This window comes from Osmerus mordax, chromosome 2 (assembly GCF_038355195.1).
Source record: "Osmerus mordax isolate fOsmMor3 chromosome 2, fOsmMor3.pri, whole genome shotgun sequence".
Lineage (NCBI taxonomy): Eukaryota > Metazoa > Chordata > Actinopteri > Osmeriformes > Osmeridae > Osmerus > Osmerus mordax.
This window is the reverse complement of record NC_090051.1, coordinates 20,484,453-20,507,167: the sequence shown is the minus strand read 5'-3', so window position 1 is coordinate 20,507,167 and position 22,715 is coordinate 20,484,453. Positions and strand designations below refer to the sequence as shown.

The following is a 22,715-nucleotide window of genomic DNA, read 5'->3' as shown; positions in this document are numbered from 1 at the left end:
TGTTCACTGGAGCGGAATATATTTGGCGTCGTTGTTGTCACTTCATTCAGAACAGTTTTGACAGAAGGAATGTAAAAAGTGCACATATTGCTTGTGGCCTGAAGACCAGTGAAGAGCAACGGTTTCATTATGTATATAGGAAACAATTACAGAGATGGGATTGAGTCCTGGCTAAGGAAGTTAATACTGCAGTAAATGGATCATAAGGTCAGTGGCAAGTGGGATATTAGAAAAATGTGGTTTATCCAAAGTATCTTGACCAGCTGGTGGCACTAGTGTATACCTCGTGGAATGAAAGCTTCAATGCACCAGACAGCTCGACATCACTAGCTCTAAATTGAAAATGCACATACATAGGGCCTACCAAAAATCTAATTTTCACCCACAAAACGTATTAGCTCTACATAGTTAGAGCTAAATACAGTACACATTTTCCCTGTGAAGGACTTCCTTACAACCCGGAAGTCCGAACAGGACCCTTTCGCGGGTGACTTTGGACTACAATATGACGACAGACATTCTCTGGTATCACGAAGGCCCCCGTTCCCCCGCCCAGGCGTCAAACCTCTGCGCCGCTGCATCAACAAAGGTTTGCCTTTTTGCACGGACAGCTATCAGAAGGAACAGCAAGGTACAGTGTTGTTAACACGAATTCATGTGTGTCTAAAATTCTGGACTTTGTCGGGTTGTACTTTCATGATGGTATGCGCAATGTCTGAGTGATATCTCTAGTTTAGATGCGCTTCATGTGACTCCACGTTAAAGATAGCTAGCTACAGTAGGCTAGTTAGAGCTAGCTAGCTCTGCGCATTAGCCGAGACCCAGTCAGTGTTGCTGACTAAGTTACTAGCTAGCAATGACTACATGCCGTTAGCACCAACAAACCTAGCGACGTAGGATAGTCCGTTGGTGTCCAACATTTGTCACCTTGCAAATGTTATTATTTTATTTTATTGAAAATGATTAGAGCTGGCTAAGATCAAGGTTTCGTTGTCATGGTCACCTGTGACCAGGTTACAGTAGTAGCCGTATAAACTTCAAGCTAGCCAACTGTCTGCTAGTATACTTTAAAAAAAAATGTTTCAGGCTAGCACTTAACAAAGCTATGTGAATTTCTATTCAATCAACGTTTTAACCCCAGGTTGCAAGTGTCAGTGCGTCAGACGGCTTCAGAGAGGATTCATCATGGCCAGTCAGTCAATGGAGATTATGGCCAAGGCCCTGGAGCATCAGGTTCTGCAGTCTGCACGCATGGTCGAGGAGCAGGTGGACGCAGAACTAAACAAGTTGGAACGAATGGATGACGACGACTTGGAGAAACTGAAGGAGAGGAGACTAGAGGCCTTGAAGAAAGCCCAGAAACAGAAGCAGGTTAGGAGGAATGAAGGGGTGGAACAGGGGTGTTAAGTTACAGGCTGCATTACAGTACATCTATCAAAATGCAGTGTGCTTTGGAGGAAGCACACTGTTGAATTGCCGTAATAACGGATTCGGTGACTAAATGAATGTGCGGCAACTCTGTTTTAAAACACTAGAAAAATCCAGAATGTTTTCTAGATGCATCGCTAATCATCACTGGAACATTCATGCAACTGTTGTCTTTCTCAAGGAGTGGATTTCTAAAGGACATGGGGAGTACAGGGAGATTCCCAGTGAGAAAGACTTCTTTGCAGAGGTCAAGGATAGCAAGAACACAGTATGCCATTTCTACAAAGATTCCACATTCAGGTAAGAAATACATTCTAGAAACGTTGGGCTCCGGGGCTCTATAAACACAACCCCTATTGACCTCTCATGTGTTCTAAATCTCTTAACTTCTCTCTTTTCTCATTTCCCATGATGTTATCCCTCCCGCTCCATAGATGTAAGATCTTAGACAAGCATCTGGCCATCCTGGCCAAGAAGCACCTGGAGACCAAGTTCCTGAAGCTGAACGTGGAGAAGGCTCCCTTTCTGACAGAGAGGCTGCGGATCAAGGTGATCCCCACCCTGGCCCTGGTGAAGGATGGCAAGACCAAGGACTACGTGGTGGGCTTCACGGATCTGGGGAACACGGATGAGTTCCCCACAGAGATGCTGGAATGGAGATTGGGCTGCTCAGACATCATCAACTACAGGTGATTACCTTACCTACCTGGGCAGTACCACACTAGTATTTACTACTAGGGAGTCAGGTGACTGAGCGGTTAGGGAATCTGGCTAGTAATTAGAAGGTTGGATTCCCTGCCAGGCAAAATGACGTGTCCTTGGGCAGGGCACTTCACCCTACTTGCCTTGGGGGAATGTCCCTGTACTTACTGTAAGTCGCTCTGGATAAGAGCGTCTGCTAAATGACTAAATGTGAAATGTACCAGGTGCTGCTTGATGACTCTTTAAACCTGTCTTTGGAGAATTTCTTTTAGCAGATAGGACATGAAAATAAAAAAATATGTTGATTTAAAGGGAGGATCTGATTTGAGTGTTAAACCAGGGCCATGGGTAGCACACACAGGGTTCCAGTCAAGCTAATTTGGTGTAACAATCCTGTCCTTGCTCTCTTCCCCAGTGGTAACCTCATGGAACCTCCCACACTGACACAGAAGTCAGGGACAAAGTTCACCAAGGTAGAGAAGAAGACCATTCGAGGGAGAGGCTACGACTCAGACTCTGACTCAGACTAGGAAGACGGCACCGTCCCTCTCTCCTCCTCCCTCTCCGGGCTACTCCATCACCCACTGACTTGTCAGAATCCTGCAGACAGCCTGACTCCTATGTTGGGCTTAGACCGACCAACTCCTTGTCCATCTGTTGTTTTTTTTATGTAGTCTGTCATCCCTTTTCTTTCATCTTTAAAGTTCTATAACAATGTTCTTGTGTGTGTATTCATTATTGATCACATACATTGAACATGTACAATCAAACGTAAATCATTTTGATTATAAATTATTTTTGAACCCATATAATTTGATGTTGTCGATCATGTCAGTTTCCTAAAGCTTTCATCACTTCATGGGAGCGCAATAACCCTCATATCCCTGATGAGTGTCATTGATGGAATTCGGTCATCTTAATTTCATAATGATGCAACTCCCTGAAGAGCCTTACATGATGTTTTGTGTATTAGACTTGGAGTCATCTGTTGCCTTTGTTGACTGGATGCACAGGAAGAGGCCTGGTCACCCAGCTGTTCATGAACAACAACCAAGTGCCAAGGAAGTTAGCTGCAGTCCCGATATGCCCTCCTTCCCTCCATTCTGTGTTGCTAGTAGCACAAGTTGAGTTTTTCCTACAAATGTGTGCTTTATCTTAATAAAGAAAATTGGTAATCACTCTGTGACTTTATAGTATGTTCACAATTTTATAATTTAGCAGCTGCAAAGTGACTTCTGTTTGTATAAAACCAAGCCAATATCCAAGTCTGCTTGTAGAGCCCTCAACGTAGTGACTGCAATTTCTATGCAACACAAAAGTTTTGTCAATCAAGGAAACAATCTTGTAAGCCATAAAGCACATTAATCATACATGCAATACCTTATTGGGGCAACAAACAAACCTGTGAAAAAGTAGCACATTTTGCTTTTTTAATTAATAGAAAAACATCTCCATTGTTCCTTGAAGGGAGCCAAGATACAATGTGAAGAGAGCCCATGGGGGGAGAGGGGGTGTGAGGGGGAGAGGGGGTGTGAGGGGGAGAGGGGGTGTGAGGGGGAAAGGGGGTGTGAGGTGGAGAGGGGGTGTGAGGGTGTGAGGGGGAGAGGGGGGGTGTGAGGTGGAGAGGGGGTGTGAGGTGCTGGGAGCACAGAGGGGGTAGCTAAGACTCCAGGGCCTTGGGATCCACAGATTTGAGGAGACGTCGTACTATCAGCTCTCCCTTGCTGTTGAGGTATGAGTCAGCAATGTCCTCCTCAGAAGGGAGGCCGTAGGGCAGCTTCAGCGGCTGGATCCTGCACAGGAAAAAGGAGCCGGATATGATGACAGAAAAAGCCTCCCCCCCAAAATAAATAAATACCAGGATGCAGATAGACTAGTTATTTCTTATTTCACTCTTGTGAAACGTGTGCTGCACTTTTACCTGACTAGATGCTTTACAAATTTCAGTTGGTTGTTGACTGAGGGAATGTTCTTGTGGATTACAGGAACTTGTCCCTAAATGGAGGTGAGGCAAAGGAACAATCGCTGAGCAAGTGAGCAACATAATAAATATTTTATATATTATCTCACGATGACAGCTGTGCAAATATGACTGGTACAGTATGGATTTGTATTCATTCCTATTGGCGATTTACGTTTGTTAACGTCTATTTACAAACATAAGACTACTGTTCCTTTATTTCGCATTCCTAACACACACAAGAATTGTTTTACCTTCTCCAAGCCAAGAGTTTTTATCATCATCTTCTCCCAGTACGGCCGACGCATGGTGCTCTTCACCCGGGTGACAATGTGAAGTTTATGAGGCTGCTCTGGGTCTCCTCCATACTTGTCATGCTGCTTCGATCTCTCCTCCAGAACCTGCAGGGAGGGTAAGAGATTTAGACTCCTACAGAATAGAACCAATGTGGATGATATTCAAATCGTAATGTTTGTTGAATTGGTCGCTTCACTACTTCACCGTTTCTCACCTCTGGTGGGATCCGCGCTTTAGTGAACAGGCTGCGGCATGAAATTGACCATGGCAACGACGAGGCTTCTGTTAAAGTCTGAGACGATGCACACAGTGACAGGCAGCGTTGGAACGATGGAACGAACACACTAACCCAAAACACCCGCATGAGCAGTATATACACCTCTAAAGTAGATAGACAACAATCTTACCTTTATTGAACGAGGGAAATTTAAGTAAAGTGCTCGAAAGATCATTTCCATTTTCACTTGTGTTGATTTGTCTTGCTATGCTGAGCAACCTTGTGAGAAACTTGCAGACAAGCCAAGGTTACTGTAAAAGTAAACTCGTGTGCGGACGGCACTGAGGTCAATATAACATTACTCCAAGATATGTATGCTTTATAATTTTCACATGTTTACACAAACTACTCTTCGTCCAAAAATCTATGCACAGGTTAGAAAACACATGAACGTTTTTCACGCTTTCGTTATGACATTTAAACGGAAGCAGGATGTAGTTACATTAACAAAGCTCCTAAAGAAATCGATTACTGACCGTTATAGTTCCTACTGTTTTGCAAATTGCAACTTCAATAACTATTCAGTATTATGAATGCATTGTAAAAGATTATACAATTTCACAGTTTATAAAATGTATATAGGTTTGATTATATTTGCCTAAATCGTCAAAGAAACACATCCAGTCGTTCTGCTTGCGCAGGTCGTTTCCTCGGGGAGTTATTATTGTGCGGTACCTCTGGTATGTGAATCGCAGATTTTTAGATGATTCTGCCAAAGAGAAAATCTGAAAGCACATACTTTAAATTTTACACATGAAGTGTGACTGGTGTGTGTGCGTTTCGTCTAAGCAAATAGAAGAGGATTTTTAGAACCTATTTGTTCTCAACTTGACTGAGTGTTGACAATTCAACTCTTGTATCATGACCCAAAATCACGTTACCGGAATGGAGACCTCGGCTATCTCCGTCCTGAAGCGGGCGGTTGAACTGGATCATGGCTCGCGCTTCCAGGAGTCCCTGGTATGTTACCAAGAGGGGATCCAGCTTCTGATAGACGTTCTAAAAGGTAGGGTAGTCCTATACACATGTACACACTTGGGAGAAAGAGACTAAGCGAGGTATAGGGGTTGAATAATCATCTACATCTGTAAACAGCTCTTAAAGATGACTCCAAGAAGCTCCACTACAGAGACAAGATCAAGGGCTATATGGACAGAGCAGAGCAGATCAAGGTCCATGTGAACCAGCTAAAAGAAGGTGAGCAATCCTCAAATTAAAAGTACAGTCTATTATCAGGAATGGGCATGTCTAATAAATGAGCTGTGATGGTACTTTAAGAGATAATGTTGACACATTCTCTCTCTCTCTCTCTCTCTCTCTCTCTCTCTCTCTCTCTCTCTCTCTCTCTCTCTCTGTCTGTCTGTCTGTCTGTCTGTCTGTCTGTCTGTCTGTCTGTCTCTGTCTGCCTCTCTCTTTCTGTCTCTCTGTCTCTCTCTCTGTCTCTCTCTCTCTATCTCTCTCTCTCTCTCTGTGTCTGTCTGTCTGTCTGTCTGTCTGTCACTGTATGCCTCTCTCTTTCTGTCTCTTTGTCTCTCTCTCTCTATCTCTCTCTCTCTGTCTGTCTGTCTGTCTGTCTGTCACTGTATGCCTCTCTCTCTCTCTTTCTCTCTCTCTCTCTCTCTCTCTCTCTGCAGAGGGGAAATACCACGAGCAGATCAGGATAGCAGAAAACTCCACAGGCTACAGCTATGAGGTTCTGTTCAAGCCTTACATCAGTGAGGGTCTCACTGAGGTCTGGGTGGAGGACCCTTACATACGGCACATCCACCAGGTGACGTAGATCTGCCAGCTTACATCACCACACACATCCACTAGGTGACGTAGATCTGCCAGCTTACATCACCACACGCATCCACTAGGTGACGTAGATCTGCCAGCATACATCACCACACATCCACCAGGTGACGTAGATCTGCCAGCATACATCACCACACACATCCACCAGGACATATACAGCTCCTAAGAGCCCTACACCAAACCAGTCACCAGGCAATCCACAATGTCTGTTGTGTAGGTCCATTCAGATCTGGGTGTCTATAATGAGCTGGCTTTACAGGCATGTATATCAAAATGTTGGGGCTGCTTATCATTACTGTCATTTGATTTCCTCCAGTTGTACAACTTCCTGCGTTTCTGTGAGATGCTGCTGAAGGCTTCCTGTGGAGTGAAGAACATCCACCTCCTGACTTCACAGGAAGAGGTAGGACACCTCCTAGGTCTCCACTTCCCCAGACACAAATGAATCACCATCCCAACGTTTTTAACGAAACACAGTCGTTTTCACCTTGCTAGGTCCCTGAAGTAAACACTAGCTGTCCTTTCATCCTCCAGCTTATGGTCCGTCACGCTCTGTCTGTGATGACATCCGGCTGTTTTAGTGTCTGTATGTGGTTACATTTACATTTAGTCATTTAGCAGAGGCCCTTATCCAGAGCGACTTATAGTAAGTACAGGGACATTCCCCCGAGGCAAGTAGGGTGAAGTGCCTTGCCCAAGGACACAAAGTCATTTGGCACGGCCGGGAATCGAACTGGCAACCTTCAGATTACTAGCCTGATTCCCTAACCGCTCAGCCACCTGACCCCCCTTGGTTGTGTGACTGGTCTCCTGTCCTCCAGGACAGTTCCTCCCAGCAAGCAGGAGCTCTGGTGGAGCTGAGACAGAGTCTGCAGGCTCATGGGGTGTGTCTGGAGCTCAAGTACTCTTCCTCCATCCACGACAGGGAGATCAGGTACAGTCAAACCACAGAGATGAGTAAAATAGTGTCTATCTATACACCAAACATATTTAATCAAGATACTTGGGTTCAGTCAACCTAGGGGTTCAGCCATATTACTATATTCAGTGACAGAGATGTTGGTGTATTGAGTTTTAGTTGGGTGTGCCCGGTACAAGGATGGTTTGCAACATTAAACAACGTTAAAATCGTCCTAGGTTTGACAACGGTTGGATTATCAAGATAGGAAGAGGACTGGATTACTTCAAGAAACCTAAAGTAAGATGACAAGCTCAACCATAACTAATATATCTTTCAGTCTGACACACACACAAACACACACTCATGCACACACGTTCATGCACACACTAAGCTGTTGTTGTTTTGTGTGGTCCTATTGTGTATGTCTCTTCAGGGACGTTTCTCTATCGGTTACTGTGACTACGACTTGAGAGAGTGTCAGGAGACCTCAGTGGACATTTTTCACACCAAGCACACCAAGACTCTATGAGATCCAGAGAGGTGGAATCCTAACTCTCTGTTTTTGCGTAGTCCATTGTCGGCCCAATTTCTCCACATCCCTCCATTGCCTCTGCATTGCTTTCATTTATAGTAATATATAATTAGAAGCCTCAAATGTGCCTTATTATGTGTCTATCAACTTATATCTCAAGAAGCGCAGCAACACCTTGACAGTTACCTTCATAATCCTGTTCTAAATGGTCATACAGCACTTGCAATTTTTCGGGGTGATTTTTTATTTTCAAGTCTTGGTCATTAATAGCGGGTCATTATCTTGTTTGTGTGTATGTATGTTTTAATGGGGTGTGGGTCTGTGACTTGACTTCATGATGCATTTTAAGGGATACTGTTTGGACCAGAGGGTTGTATGGTTTAAACAAACTATGCTTGAATTCATAGAATAGAAAATCAAATCGTTTTGTACATGTATTTTATAATAAACGTTTACAAGAATAAACTATATTGAGACAAACAACAGTTTATATTAAAGAAATAAATCCTGAACAAAAACGACCAGGAACATTTCTTCATAAACTACAACTCCATCTGGTGGACGTCGATATGTGTACACTTGGAGATGAATACATCCCTCAAACGTACCGAATAAAACGTATAGATAACGAGAATAGCGTTTCAGAAACGATACAGATTTTACTGACGATCTTGATGAAGATACATTGTGTGTTACGTTTTAATTGTGTAGGTTGACCGCTTGGAGGTCCATCTGCCCAGCAAGCACGGGATTGAGGACAGTAGGGGGTCGCGCGCACATTCCCACCGACAGTTACGTAGTTTGTATACCTGCAGAGATTCGCACATTACCTCAACCTTTTCAGGTACTCCTCGGATTCCTAGGATTCTCCTTACGTGAGTAGTCAATGCAACTTGATATGATTGATGCATATTTTATGTAGGTTACTTGAAAAACATGTCACACGATGATGTAGGGTTAGGGTTGTACTGAATATCCGCAGTCTAATATGAGTTTAGTTGACAGATGTGGCACACATATGTCAAGGTAAACAGGCTCTGTCGCCCGTATCTAAATTTAGATTCGAATTTAAAGTTGGCCTCATTCATCTGCAGCCAATCTATTGATAACTTGTGCGCGCACAACATCTGCGCGTGTGTGGTGCAGTCGAGAAATCTATTTCTCTTCATTTGGAAATGTTTTTCTGTGAAACGAAACGAACCGTGCGCAGATCGGTTTTGATTGCATCTATACGACCTTAATCTATTCGACCTGATGTGCAGTGAAGGCTTTTAGAGGAAGAATTTAAAATAAATAATGCATTTCAAAATCCAAAGGTAAACACCATAAACTATAGAATCAATGTGTCAATTATCTGTTTCATCTTATAACATTTATTCATAAAGTAAATAAATAGAGTTAATAATGTCAGTTAATGCTGTTGGAAAACAGGCCATAGACAGTCTGCTTGATGTAGGATCCCCATGGCATCCAATTGAAGGATTTATAGGAAAGGAAGCATTTTATGGATGCAAAATCTATCACATCAAATATCAAATAATATAGTCTACATTGGTACCACCATGGTGAAGACTATTACCATATAGAAGCCAGACAAAGATCACACAGTGTAGTAGAGAGTATTAAACTAACTAGTATGTTAACACTTCGCTATAGGCTGCTGAGTGTGGATATCACGTTTTGGAAGTGATCCAGATTCCACAGCTGAGTTTGAATCCCGTTGATAAAAGAGACAGGGATTTATAGTTGAGCCCAGAGTCACAGAGTATTTCTGGGACAAATCTGTTAAGCAAACTGTTCAGAGATGGAGACAGATGGGTGTGGCACAGAGGAAAGAGTGACTGGCCCTGGAGACAGACAACACTACAAATATGTCTCCATAATGTTTCGACCAAAATGCGGCCCTGGGAGATCATCAATGCAAAACCTGTACGAGTCAATGACGCATGGGCATGCAAATACAGAGTACGGTCGAGCAGCTTGAATCGGCAGTTACAGATGTCGCCATAAACCACACGCATCCCATCAGAGTTCATGTGACCAGGTACACTTGTAAAAGTGTACTATAGACCTATTGTTGAGGGTTGGCATGTGAAATTACCTTAAAACTTAGTAAGAATCTAATATTTACGGGAATGCAATGCATAGAGCCTTCCCCAACGTTATCCTTATTTGTGCATGCCTATTTCCCCCCCTCTCATTTCTGGGCCTAAAAATCAGGTTAGCGTTTCATAAGGAGCTTAGTGCAGCGAGCCACAGTGTGCTACTAATGTAATAGAGTCTGTGTCTGCTCTCTCTCTGTCTCTCTCTCTCTCTCTTTCTCTCTCTCTCTCTGTCTCTCACTCTCTCTCTCTCTCTCTCTCTCTGTCTCTCACTCTCTCTCTGTCTCTCTCTCTCTCTCTCTCTCTCTCTCTCTCTCTCTCTCTCTCTCTCTCTCTCTGTCTCTCTCCCCTCCCCCACACGCCACACTCACTGTGTTGGTACTTCTCTCTCTCTCCTTGTTCTACTCTCTTTTTTCTCTGTTCTTTCCCCGGCATGTAGTGACCTTCTTTCCCCCGCTCTCCTCTCTCACTTTGTCCTTCTATCCATTCATCCGCTCTCTTTCCCCATCTCTCCCTCTGTGAATCTGCAGATGTGTCGGAGGACAGAAGCCTGGGGGTTTAGACAGGACCGAGCCCTGGTGAACAGGGGACACGGCACAGCGAGGCAGCGGAGGAGAGGAGAGAGGGAGGAGGAGGAGAGAGAGAGGGAAGAGGAGGAGAGAGAGAGGGAAGAGGAGGAGAGAGAGAGCTACTTGTAGGCACCTGGTAAGTGAACATATTCCCAGACAGGAAATCTTATTTTACCACGAAGCGTGTGTGTGTGAGAGAGAGATAATATGTATGTATGTATTCCTTGTATAATTTTAGTTTGTATATAGCACAATTTGTGGGGGTGTTTTCTTCTTTTTTTCATCAAACGTCAAATAGATTCAGTGGTGCTGTGACATTGGAAGTTTTAATCTGTTGTTGCGGATTATGGCGCTGTGAAATCTTACATGGATCTCTATGCAATGTCAATAATCCAGGGGATAATCTGCTGTTTCTGTTGGGGCTGTCGTTTGAGTTGTTATAGGTCTATAACCTAAGGAACTGTAAATGTTTCTCCCTGAACTTCATGCTAGCTAGCTCCATCTAAAGATGAGTTTTCCAGTAACATGATGAGTTCATGTAGCAGATTCTTTTGCGGAGAAACACACAATATTTAAATAGGGCAGTCTGCTATCATGCAATCTCTCTCAGTCAACACAATGACATTTCAATTGGAAAAAAAGAACGGAATGAGACAGCTTGGAGAGGAGTGGCCTGGACTTTGCATGTTTCTCTCAGCTCTGTTAGAACAGTGTGTGTGTGTTATCCTTGGTTACTTATCAGCACCAAGACACCACCAGGCCAGGTGTCTTCACTACACTGACTAGAGAAGGGAAAGGCAAAGGTGTACTTAGCCTCAGCCCATACATAATAACATTAATAAACCTTTGAACTCAAGTGGAGCGGTTGAGTGTCATGTCTTGCAGCTCTGAAGTTTGCCAAAGCTAAACTGTTACGAGAGTCTCCATTCTGAAATCTAAAGGCGGATGTCAAGCTTGTTCTCCGTTTTTCTTTCTCACCTTCTTTCTCATTCCTTTTGGGTATCTTATCTCTGCAGTGTTTAATAGAAACAATGGAGTCTGTAATGGGAGACACAGAGGACAACTCTGAAGAGCTTGCAGGTGAGATTCTCTGGAACAAGTCCATACTTATTGCTTAGTACTCATAGTTGTATCTTCTATTATAGTATCATAGCATTTACTTATGTCTTACCTTTACTAGTATTAGTATTAATTTAAGTAGTATTAATGTTAGTAATGTTATACTATGCTGAAGTGAATGCGTCATTGACAGTGCAAACATGACGTTGATGCCTGCCTCTGTGACTGACATCTTTATGATGATCTTTTTTCATGTGACCTGCTCTGACCCAGTTTTGTCTGCGACAGGGAAGAGGAAGTCAAAGATGAAGAGTCTCAAGTCTCGTCTGTTTGGGAAAAAGAGAAAGGAAGGAGAAGGAGAGAAGAATCTGAGCCAGTCAGTCAGCAACATGGAGGGAGACGGGCTGGGGTCTGAAGAGGATCTGGTGTAAGTCTGTCTGAAACCCTGTCTGTGTCGAATCTCTGAATGAAAATATAAACATCCTCTTTTTCCTTCCTTCCTCTAACATTTTCTTCTTCCTTCTCGTTTTCCTTCCACCCTCAGGTCTACCCAGGGGACTCTGGGATCCCGAGCGCTGTCGCATGAAAGCATCTTTGTGGCAGACCAGGGTTCTCCAGGACCAGAACCCCCCAGGGTTCTCTCCCAGGAGAACGTTCACAGCAGCATCAAAGCTCTGCAGGTATGCTCAGGTTCCACCAAGAACCTTGAATTCAGAACCAATCATATCGTCTTCGCTTCCTTCTACCATACTATGAAACTATAAGTACTCAAATAAATCCTACATGTCTGTGTAAATGTTGTAACTCTATCCACCTTGGATTCAGTGTAATAGCGAAATAGACTAGAGGTGGATTGTGAAAGGACTGAACAAATAATACTTTTATGTGTCGTATTTCTCTATATCACACATGTATTCATATCCGTCCTAATTTGGCACCGTCTTTGTTTCTAATTGGACAGGAGAAACTCCAGCTGCAGAACATGCGACTGGGCCCGCCCCCTCTGGTTGTGCCAATTAAGCGTCAGGAGGATCTGGGGGGAAGCTCAGAAGAGGACGGCCTTCTCCACAGCCCCTCTGAGACCTGCCAGGGCGACGCAGCACCCCGGGGGGGCTCATACAAGGTCAGCCTGAAATACAGTACCCTCTAGCCTAGCTTAGCCTAGCCTAGCTGCCTAGTATTGTCTATTATTCCAGCACCACAAAGTTCAGCCTAGCCTAGTTGGAAGAAAGAGCAGGTAACACTGTTCCAGTTCAGATTGTGTGTGAGACATCAAGCATGCAAATTCTCATCAGTTTCTTCATGTTTCTTCCAGGCCTTTTCCCAGTCATCATCACGCCCTCTCTCCCCCATAGCCAGACCCCCACCCACACGTTCCATGCCCCTCCATTCTGCCCCCCACTCCGTGGTCTCCCCCGTTACTGAGCCCTCCACAGTGGACTTCAGCAGCCCAGCTCAGTTCACCCCCTGCTTGGATAACTCTGCTGCACGCCATCGGATGTCTATCAAACCCAGGAACCAGAGGGCCAGTGCCAAGACCAGGAGGCTAATCACGGTGAGGGACGACTGGGCCAGTACAGACCAGAGCACTCCCTGGTTGTCACTGCGCAATCACACATTCGCAACCACATGTCCACATATGTGGATAAGCACACACAGTACTTTTTTGTAACATAATTTGTAATAGGTACCTTTATGTAATCCAAAGACTAATTTAAGTGGTATTTTTTTCTTCTTCTCTCTTTCCTTTTTTTTCCAGAATGAGCCCAGACCACGGTCTGAGAGTTTTAACACTTTTGAACGCCCCTTGTCTGAAAAAGAGGAAGAGGAAGGGCTAGCTGTTGCCAAGGAGATGGCTCGTTTGCGATCCTTCTCTACCCAAGTCTTTGGGGCCGGGGGTACAGGGTTGACGACCTCCACAGCCCCCCCAGGATCACCTCTAAAGACTCCGGAGTTTACCCCCCTTCGATCTGCACCTCTGGAGGTCCCAAGGTCCTCCAGCCCCACCCTGCATCTCTCCCACCGGGGCTCCCCACAGAAGCACACCCTCTCTGGGGTCTCCTCTCCTGGTCCTGTGACCCCCCAGCCACCTCAGAAACCTGTGGAGCCAATGGCAGGCAAACAGCCTCAGCCCTTATTCGCTCAGTCTAAGCCAGAACTTCGAGAGAGGAAAGAAGGGACTGGAACCACGCCATCTAGTCAGGCCTTGGCAGCTAACTCAGGGGAGCTCAAGACCCCTGCTCCATCTCCAGCCAGGAGGGACCTTGAGAGCTCTGAGAGTCCCATCAACCCAAAGAACCTGACAGGGTCTGACCGGCCCTTTGCCAGCCTCTCGGCTGTGGAGGCTCTCAAGACCTCTCTGAGAAGAGGCTCACAGGAAGTGGCTAGCCCAGGAGTGGCTAGTAATAGCGCCTCTCTGGTCTCCATCAGCCAGGAGGATCTGGGGCAGCCAGAGGCAGGGTCGACTGGAGGGTTGAGGAAAGTCGCTTCTGGGCCAGGCACTGGATCCGGGCCCTTCAAGTTTTCCATCAACTCCTCCAGGGTGGAACAAGAGAGGCCCAGGACTGGCAGTTTATTGGGGCTGATGGAGCCAGCTGGGACGGGGCTGAGGAAGGAGGAGCGGGAGCGGGGAGCAGAAATGAGAGTGAACCCCTCAAACATGAGTGGGCAGGAGCAGCGAGCCGGCAAGCAGGAAGGACTCAAACTGAGAGAACAGCCTCCTGATCCTCTACCTGAAAGAGGGGACAAAGCCACAGTGGGAACAGCTAAACAGGGGGATCCCAAACCTGGCGTCCCTCTTCAAAACCCTGTCACGTCATGCGACAGAAGGGAGATTCTTAGAAAGGACCAATCCGAATCGCCGTCGCCTCCGGTCGCTGCCATGGATACCGTGGTGATGGAGGGGGAGGAGGTGGAGAGCCACGAGGGTGTGGAAGAGGCAATGGAAGCTAAGGAAGAGGAGGTGGGAAAAGAGGAAGAGGCAAAAGCAGCGTTTGGCGTCAAACTTCGCTGCACCTCCCTGTCTCTCAAGTGCCGGTCAGACGCAAGAGCTGCCGAGGGATCCGAATCCAAGGTCAGGTGGAACAGTGTTGAGGGGGGTGGGACGACCCCACCTCTTGCCCCCTCTAACCCCGGCTCCAAGTCCCTGGTGGCCGACAAGACAAGTGACCAGGAGAACCACTCCTCCAAGAAGCCCCTTACCAACACTTCCAAAACGGATGCAGCCACACTCAATGCCCGGACGGGGTCTTTTAGACAAGCAGGTATGTGCTCTCTGGTACACATTTACATTTAGTCATTTAGCAGACGCTCTTATCCAGAGCGACTTACAGTAAGTACAGGGACATTCCCCCCGAAGCAAGTAGGGTGAAGTACCTTGCCCAAGGACACACACACACATAGCTGTGAGACTCCTAGTTTCTCCTGGATCCACGTTGGTTTATCGATCGTGTTTCCAAGCTGATCTCATCGAGGCTTTTTTACTAACCGAACACAAAGTGGTCTGGCTTTAAACATATGAAATGTGAGTTCAAAGAACTGTGAGTCCTGCTTTAATTTAGGTCAGGGTTGGACCTTGTACCATACATTTGTACATGGCTCTGTAATCTCACTTTTATCAGGGATGGTCCCTGAGAAAGGATATAGACTGTGAACAACCATGAAACTGTGAAAGATAACAACTTTTAAAGATTCCAGTGTTTGTTTACAACCATGTCCACATACCACCTACCATGAAACGTATTATAGAGTATATAACAGGGCTAAGTTCTGTTTACCTGTCTCCTCTTTTAGATCCTGGAGCTACAGTTAATCCTCCATCTCTCAAAGATGTTCATATCGTGTCTTCGGCTGCAAGTCCCCCAGCAGAGGCTTCGAGCCAGGCCTCTGGCCCCAAGGAGGCCCAGGCCTCCCCATCCACCCCCCACCCTGAGCCCCAGGCATCCGCCTCCGAGGTGTCCTGGATGAGCTTTGCCATGGAGAAAACCAGGAATCTTCAGCAGCTCTTTACTAGCAGGCTGCCCAGAGAGTTCCCTGGCATGCAGCAGGCCGCTCCACAACCACAGGCCAAGACCCAGACCCAGACCGAGGCCCAGACCCAAGCCCAGACCCAAGCCCAAGCCCAGACCCAAGCCCAAGCCCAGTCCCAGACCCAGGCCCAAGCCCAGACCCAAGCCCAAGCCCAGACCCAGGCCCAGGCCCAAGCCCAAGCCCAGACCCAGACCCAAGCCCAGACCCAGACCCAAGCCCAGGCCCAAGCCAAGACCCAGGCCCAGGCCCAAGCCAAGACCCAGGCCCAGGCTCAGCCACAGCCACAGATACAACGCCAGACACAGGTCTTTAGTCAAGCCAAGACACAGCTGCCAGCAGAGATCAAAACAGCAGCCGAATCACAGCCCACAAGTCAACAACAGACTGCCAAGCTACCGCAAACCCCTAGTATAATCCAACCACAGACCCAGACACCAGGACAGCCAAAGGCAGCAACACAAACCACAAAACAGGTAGACACTGCCAAACTACCACAGCCAGAGAGCATGACCCAAACTGCAAAACAAACTGCACAACCAACCATACCTCAAACGGTAGCCCATTTCTCTCCACGTGTTTCTCAAACCCCCCAACAGCCCAGTCTACGGACCACCCAGCCCTTCCTGCGCTCTCTCCCACAGGCACGGGGAGAGAACACCTCCCAGGCTACCCCATGGTCTCCCCTCTCCTCCAGCCCCAAATCCTCCCCCAGCCAACCCCCCTGGAGCTCCCGAGGTCTTCACTCCAGCCCCCAGCCCAAGGCCACAATCCCAGCACAGGTCTCAATTACAGCCCCACCCCCAACCCCAGTCTCAGCCCCAGTTCCAACCTTAGTTCCAGCCACAGCCCCAGCCCAAGCCCCAGCTTCAGTCCCATCCCCAGCCTCAGCCCCAGTTTTGGGGAGGGGTGAGACACAGGGAAGCCTCCAGAGGAGAGGAGATGGGTCAACAGAGTCAGAAAAGCGTGCAGTCAGAACAGGAACGTTAGGACAAAGAACTGCTGCCTTTCAAGAGAAAAGCTCTGACTCGACCCACTCTGCTGGGGCTAAGGTACCTCAACCTTTCCTTTCACACCTCCATCACAGTAAAAACCACCAGTGACCCTTGGTGGTTCCAGCCCAGTCACTGCCTTCTTCCACTCTTCTCCCTGCAGGTGGAGCTTTGGAGGACAGCCCTGGAATCAACCGCCATATCCAAGACTGTATCTGGGCCCGAGACAAGTACAGGTGTGTAGACTTGCAGGGATGGGAGTGTGTGTCTGTGTTGTTTGTAGGTTTATGGAATCAAAGGTTTGTGTTTTTTTTTTATGTCAATGTATTGTTGTGTAACTGGTGCACAGTGAAACTTTATATAGATACACTGTTATGGTCTTAATTTTTATTTTTTTTGTTAGAATCAAGTCCCACCAAAGTCCCAGGGAGGCTAACAGACAGAGAAGACCAGTGTCTGTCATCCTCGTCACCCCTGCAGAACATCTCCAATAGTGGGCAGCCATCTTGGATGGAGCTGGCTAAGAGGAAGTCTATGGCCTGGAGTGACAAGACCATGGACTAGGAGAGAGAGAGAGCGAGAGAGAGAGAATGAGAGAGAGAGCGGTAACAGTAAAGAAACAAAGGCGTTATGACAATGGAGATTATCTCATGTGAAATATTGAGTTTGCTGAAATGTATGGAACTTTGATCTTAATTGTCTGGGTTTGCAATATAATATTGAACCGTTGCTATACAATGTCCAACTTTTTACTCCTGACATGCAATGTGTGAGTGCAGGACGGGGAATGGAAACCCAACTCCAGCGCTGTCTTTGTATCAGTCTGTTTCTCAGGGTTATGACCATGTTCAGATTTAGCCTGTTTTATGTTGAAGTAAATATATTGTTATAATATTCTTATGATATTTTTCAAGAATAATGAGATATAAAACATAGATTATAATGCATATTTAATATTTATATAAATTGATGTTGTACTTGATTAACAGGGTTTTGATGATTTATGGAAAAGTTCTGATTTGCCTGGAATTTCTTATGATAATAATGGTGTGTTCTGTGTCATTATTGCTGAACAAGTATCTGAATAATTTGACTGTTGACTGAATTGTTCAATAAGCATCTTCAAAAATAAATGAGCTTATTTGACTTTCAACTGCAACGTTGTTATTCTTTGTACGTTTAATTATTGGAAAAAGAGCTCATGGCTCGCTAGCTGTCAATACAGTAAAGCTGGAAACTAAATATGCCTCTGCTTTACTCTGGATTCTTTCATATGAAGAATAGTGTTGTGTGTAGAGTCCTCCATGAGCGCTGTGCAGAAGGGGAGCGATCTAGAATCTAAACTCTTGAAATGGAATGCTGTAAAGCCGTGACCATTTCATGCTCATTAGCTTAACCCCAGTTTAGTAACAGGAACCCTTGCAGATGGTATTTGCCAAACAGTCGCTTCATCAACAAAGTGATGTGGTGCCAGCTAGGCTCCAAAACGATTGGCAGTGAGACTCCCTTTTCTATGCCAGTGTGCAGCCCTTTGCAACAAAAAACTTTGAAATTAAGATTTTCGGTTCAATTCTTGTAAATCCATACTTTTAGTCATTGTGTGTTTAAATTGTATTGTATTGTTCAAAACTTATATTTGTTTAACCTTTTGAAAAAACAAAACACGACTCAAAAAAGTTTCGAGTTCTTTTCAAAACGGTTTTTTCTTGTTATGTTGCCTTCTGCCTTGCTCCATGGTAGCTTCGTAGACTAACTTCAGTGGTAGAGAAGTGCTCCGTGGGCTCAACACTTCACCCGCATGCTCAGAGAGTAGGTAGGCCTTGGTCACTCAAGTGGTGAAGGAAAGGTATAGTTTATAGCAGAAGGACAAGGTCAGTCACACACGTGACACACGAAGAAGAAGGTAGTATAAACCTAGACCTACATTTAAAACTTTCAATAATAATATTCTAAGGAGTTAAACTTCAAAATATTGTTTGGGGTAGTTATGTCATCCCTTCACACTAATCTGGACACGTTTTCTTATTTTGAGTCATCACAAAACCAGCACCACAGAGGTCATATCTGACAAGTAGCAGCCGTCAGAATATGTGACCCCACTGTAACTGCTTGATGAAGGAGTTAAACTTAAAATTATTGTTTGGGGTAGTTATGTCATCCCTTCACACTAATCTGGACACAATCTCCCGTTATTATTCAATGAATTGTATTCAATTGCTAAATAGTGTTCTTGGCGCCCAGAGGGTGGCGCTGTAATTTATAACCATCGACCCTATATGCTTGTTACGAAAGCAGCAGCTGTGACTCAAACACGTGAGTGTGTAAACAGACTCAGAAATCGTACATAGGTCTGGGGGCTGCAGCCACGCAGAACACTAGTTTGATGCCGTCCCATTATTTTTGTCTGGCATTATTTGCCACGTTGTTGTGCCTCTGTGAAAACTACACTCTGAGAAATTCAGTGTCTTGGGCTGTTACCTCCAACGATGTGGTCGTGGAGGGAGAACTGGACGCCGTATCCGAAGAGGAGGTCGCCCCCGCTTTGCTAGTAGATAACGTGGGGTTATGGAAGCAAGCATACCCACCGTCGGTGTTACGAGACGGCGGGGAGAACTCTAAAGAAACTGTCCAAAACAAGGATGCAGCTCATGTGTCATCCGCCTCCAGGGTATTTTCTTACCGGATGGAGGAGGTGAAAGTACCCGCCAGTAACCCCTCTCCTCCCCCGCACCAGGAGACGGCGAGGACCGCACGATACATAGCCCACAATAGCTATTGGGGACATCTATCCACCATATCCACGCAGGAAAAGGTAAAGGATCGTAGGCCTATGTTGCGCAGTAATATTTAAAATGTCCCTTGAAACGTCTTCTCTCTTCTGCACAGATTAAAGGCCTTCCCTTCGGAAACATATTCTCTGTCAGTGATGGGCCAATGGACAACAGCACAGGGGTCATCTATTTCTATGTAACTCCAATGGACAACACAGTGACAGACTTGAGGAACTTCCCTTATGCATCACTCACCTTTTCAGAGGCAGAGGGAGACTTCTGCAGGTTATGATCCCTTAATTCCTGACCAACATTTGTTTCAGATATGTGTGTGTGTTTGTGTGGGCTATGTTGACATTGTGAGTTGCGTGTTCCAGGAATATGGTGTATGACCCTGAAGACCCCAGGTGTGCCAGACTCACTCTTACAGGAAAGATGGTGGATGTTGGCGAAGATGAGCTGGAGTTTGCACAGGAGGCAATGTTTTCTAGGTAAGGGCTGTGTGTGACGCTGTCTGATTCTTTAAAAAGTAACTTTAAATAATGTTTTGCTGTCTTTAAAGCAAACAATACCTCTTACAAATACTGATGATGTAAGAATGAAGTTGTATGCTATAAATGTAAAATTACATTTATTTAGAATCCTTCTCTTCTCCTTATAGTGAACAATGGCCAGACTTTGACCTAAATCTAGTTCTTGTCTTTGTATGAAAATTGGTTTTGGTCTCGTTATGGTCTTCTTGACCCCCTGGGATTGGGTCTGCAGAGGCAGGTCTGGATCTCCAAGTCTAGAGCTTGTTGTGGTTTTGATCTCACTGCATCTTTATCAGCTGTCTTCATCTGCCTCTAGACACCCAGCAATGAAGAAATGGCCCCCAGGACACAAGTGGTTCTTCATGAAGCTTCAGCTCACTCAGGTCTGGCTCCAGGATTGGATAGGAGGTGTGTCAATCATCCCACTGGAGGAATACTTTAAAGCCACACCATACTGAGGTCCCGTCCACAGTGTGGCCCAACACAGATTCTGATTGGAGGATTCTAGCTGTCACTGACCAGACTAATAAAATACATCAAGTCTAAATGTATAAGCTTTAGGCCTATACATTTGATTCTCTGAGTCTAACTATGCTGAATGTCTCAGAGTGAAAGGACACTGATAATGTCATTTTAGAGACAGAAAACATGGGTAATGTGATATGGGGTTGGTTGATGAGACAATGTAAGCTAAAACTGAATGTGGTCTTTCCTTGCATATTTTTATTCTCATACTTGTTTTCACTGACAGTGTCTCTAAAGACGAGTATGTGAACCGCAGACAATGATTTAGAAATGAAAGTGAATGTATCGGTGTGAATGTAACAGTATTATATGTGCTTTGGTAAGACGTTTCCCATCTTACTGTACCACTAGCCGAAGACAAACTCATCTCACTTGCAGCTGAAAGCTGTGTAAACAAATCGGAATGAATGTGTTTTGCAGTGAGATAGGCCTAGCTAGACTTATCACAGTGAAACATTTGTAAATTGCTTAAACGATTTAACATTAATTTGTTGAAATAGTATCAGTTACTTTATACTCAATGCATTTGGGTTTTAATGACGATATATTAATATTTGCCCTATTAAAAATAATGTGCCTAGCATTTTGTTATGTTTTGACTTTTGTTCATTCGCTACTTTACGTTTGAGTCAACAGATCAACGCTTGGTGGCGCTGTTGTCTAGGTTTCCGACAAACTGCCACATATTTTAATAGAGCTACCATTTGTGGCTCTACCAAAATAATACCTCTCCGTATGTTTTTGGCATCGTTTCGCCAAGAATCTCCTAGAATTCCCAGGGAAGGAGAGAAGCTTGGTTCCCGTGTAGCAACCCTTGAATTCTGCAGTGCGTAAGTTAGCGGTGTGTTCGCAGTAACCAATGGCTCCTTTCGATGGGCGGTGACTGGTTTGACAGCGACAGCACAGCACCCTCGTTCACGTCCCTGTCTGGGGAATGTTTTGAAGACCAGCTAACTACTGCACGAGCAGTGGGCGACAACAAGAACATTTTAACAGTTTGCCACAACAGTGGGTAAGTACTTCGCTAGAGGATAGGTTTTTGAACGAAATGTGAGCTATTTAACCAGACGGATATTAAATGAAACATGTCGAGAGCCTGTTGTGCTGTTATAGTTGCTAGCCAAGTACTAGCGTTACTTGGGGGTAGCTAGTAGCTAGCAAAATGGGATTCAAATAATTCTAGGTCTGCACGTTTCCAATGCCGGTGATCACATTAACTGCGTTGAGATAGTTTGCCTTTCTACAACACTAAACAAGCGGAGGCAGTGATTGTTGAATCCCAAACGGCAGATTCTATAGTAGATTAGAAAAAAAAGCTATAACAAAATTGGGAGCCTGCATGGCTCAATACAATTATTTACATGAATAATATGATCTAGAGTGCAAGCTCCGTACAGTTGGTCGGGGCTGTCAGAAGTACGCTATATCAAAACGACCCGCAAGACTTGCCACTGTGTACTGTACTGTAGTTAGCCACCAGCCACTTGATTGTGATCAGATAGATAGATCATTGACACCAGGTCACTGATTAATTTTATGCCAGCTACCAATCTATTTTGTGTCCTTTGGAATGCTATTTTACTAACTGACTGGTTAAACGACTGAAATGTTCTGACTCCAAGACAAGTTTTACCCTGAAGACTTTTTTTTCTTGTAATCTTTCTCTGAATAACCAGTGCATATAGCAACAGTAGTCTAGTTAGTCTACCTCAATCAAACGGAATCAGCAAGGAGGAGTCACGCCAAAAAATCACCCCAAGGATTTGTCAGTATGCCTTCCCGACCATGCTCTTATCAAGAAAGACTGTAAAACGCTCGGAAAACTAGGAAGGATAGTCTACCTCAAACAGAATGAAAAGGTGGAGTGGGACGTGACAAACCACGGTCGTTCTTTCGGTGTACTAAAATAACACGTTACGGTTATCAAGACAGTGACATAAGGGGATAAAAACAGGACACTTCTATCGCAGCTTACAAAATATTTAGCAAACTCTTTAATTTCTGTTATTTCCTTTTTCCGGTCCGGTCAAACACAGCACTTTGGTTGCCCATCCTATGCACGCTCCTTCTCCCGGCTCAGCACCCTGAAGGCAGCGCGAGAGGCACGGCAGCCCCGGGGTCCCCGCGTGTCGTGGAGAGAATCGCTGAAATGAGATGAGGCTCAGACATGGAACGGTTGCCACTGCGATCATTTTCTTCACGTCTTTTCTCAGCCTGTCGTGGTACACAGCCTGGCAGAATGGC

At 45.3% G+C, this 22,715-nt stretch overlaps 5 protein-coding genes across 5 annotated transcripts; 4 read left to right on the top strand and 1 right to left on the bottom strand.

The window, feature by feature from the left end:
• Positions 1-547: 547 nt before the first annotated feature.
• On the top strand, positions 548-3,309 carry txndc9 (thioredoxin domain containing 9). Its single transcript, XM_067258276.1, has 5 exons — positions 548-631; positions 1,142-1,371; positions 1,610-1,728; positions 1,863-2,117; positions 2,546-3,309. The coding sequence occupies exons 2-5, from the start codon at positions 1,186-1,188 to the stop codon at positions 2,658-2,660; spliced, it is 675 nt and encodes a 224-aa protein (XP_067114377.1). The 5' UTR covers positions 548-631; positions 1,142-1,185; the 3' UTR covers positions 2,661-3,309.
• A 237-nt stretch (positions 3,310-3,546) lies between these two features.
• On the bottom strand, positions 3,547-5,107 carry mrpl30 (mitochondrial ribosomal protein L30). The gene is made up of 6 exons (XM_067258287.1): positions 4,795-5,107; positions 4,602-4,679; positions 4,345-4,491; positions 4,052-4,125; positions 3,768-3,923; positions 3,547-3,649 (listed from the first exon to the last, which is right to left on the bottom strand). Exons 1-5 carry the CDS (start codon positions 4,843-4,845, stop codon positions 3,791-3,793), a joined length of 483 nt encoding a protein of 160 aa, XP_067114388.1. The 5' UTR covers positions 4,846-5,107; the 3' UTR covers positions 3,547-3,649; positions 3,768-3,790.
• A 238-nt stretch (positions 5,108-5,345) lies between these two features.
• Positions 5,346-8,017, top strand: mitd1 (MIT, microtubule interacting and transport, domain containing 1). Its single transcript, XM_067258262.1, has 7 exons — positions 5,346-5,670; positions 5,760-5,861; positions 6,299-6,435; positions 6,778-6,864; positions 7,283-7,395; positions 7,599-7,659; positions 7,796-8,017. Exons 1-7 carry the CDS (start codon positions 5,526-5,528, stop codon positions 7,889-7,891), a joined length of 741 nt encoding a protein of 246 aa, XP_067114363.1. The 5' UTR covers positions 5,346-5,525; the 3' UTR covers positions 7,892-8,017.
• A 3,579-nt stretch (positions 8,018-11,596) lies between these two features.
• cracdla (cracd like a) lies at positions 11,597-17,721 on the top strand. The gene is made up of 9 exons (XM_067261390.1): positions 11,597-11,645; positions 11,913-12,051; positions 12,169-12,304; positions 12,586-12,747; positions 12,940-13,179; positions 13,384-14,887; positions 15,417-16,702; positions 16,806-16,878; positions 17,046-17,721. Exons 1-9 carry the CDS (start codon positions 11,597-11,599, stop codon positions 17,204-17,206), a joined length of 3,750 nt encoding a protein of 1,249 aa, XP_067117491.1. The 3' UTR covers positions 17,207-17,721.
• Positions 17,722-18,927: 1,206 nt separating this feature from the next.
• On the top strand, positions 18,928-21,052 carry creg2 (cellular repressor of E1A-stimulated genes 2). The gene is made up of 4 exons (XM_067256753.1): positions 18,928-19,454; positions 19,529-19,698; positions 19,791-19,904; positions 20,263-21,052. The coding sequence occupies exons 1-4, from the start codon at positions 19,026-19,028 to the stop codon at positions 20,402-20,404; spliced, it is 855 nt and encodes a 284-aa protein (XP_067112854.1). The 5' UTR covers positions 18,928-19,025; the 3' UTR covers positions 20,405-21,052.
• Positions 21,053-22,715: the final 1,663 nt, after the last annotated feature.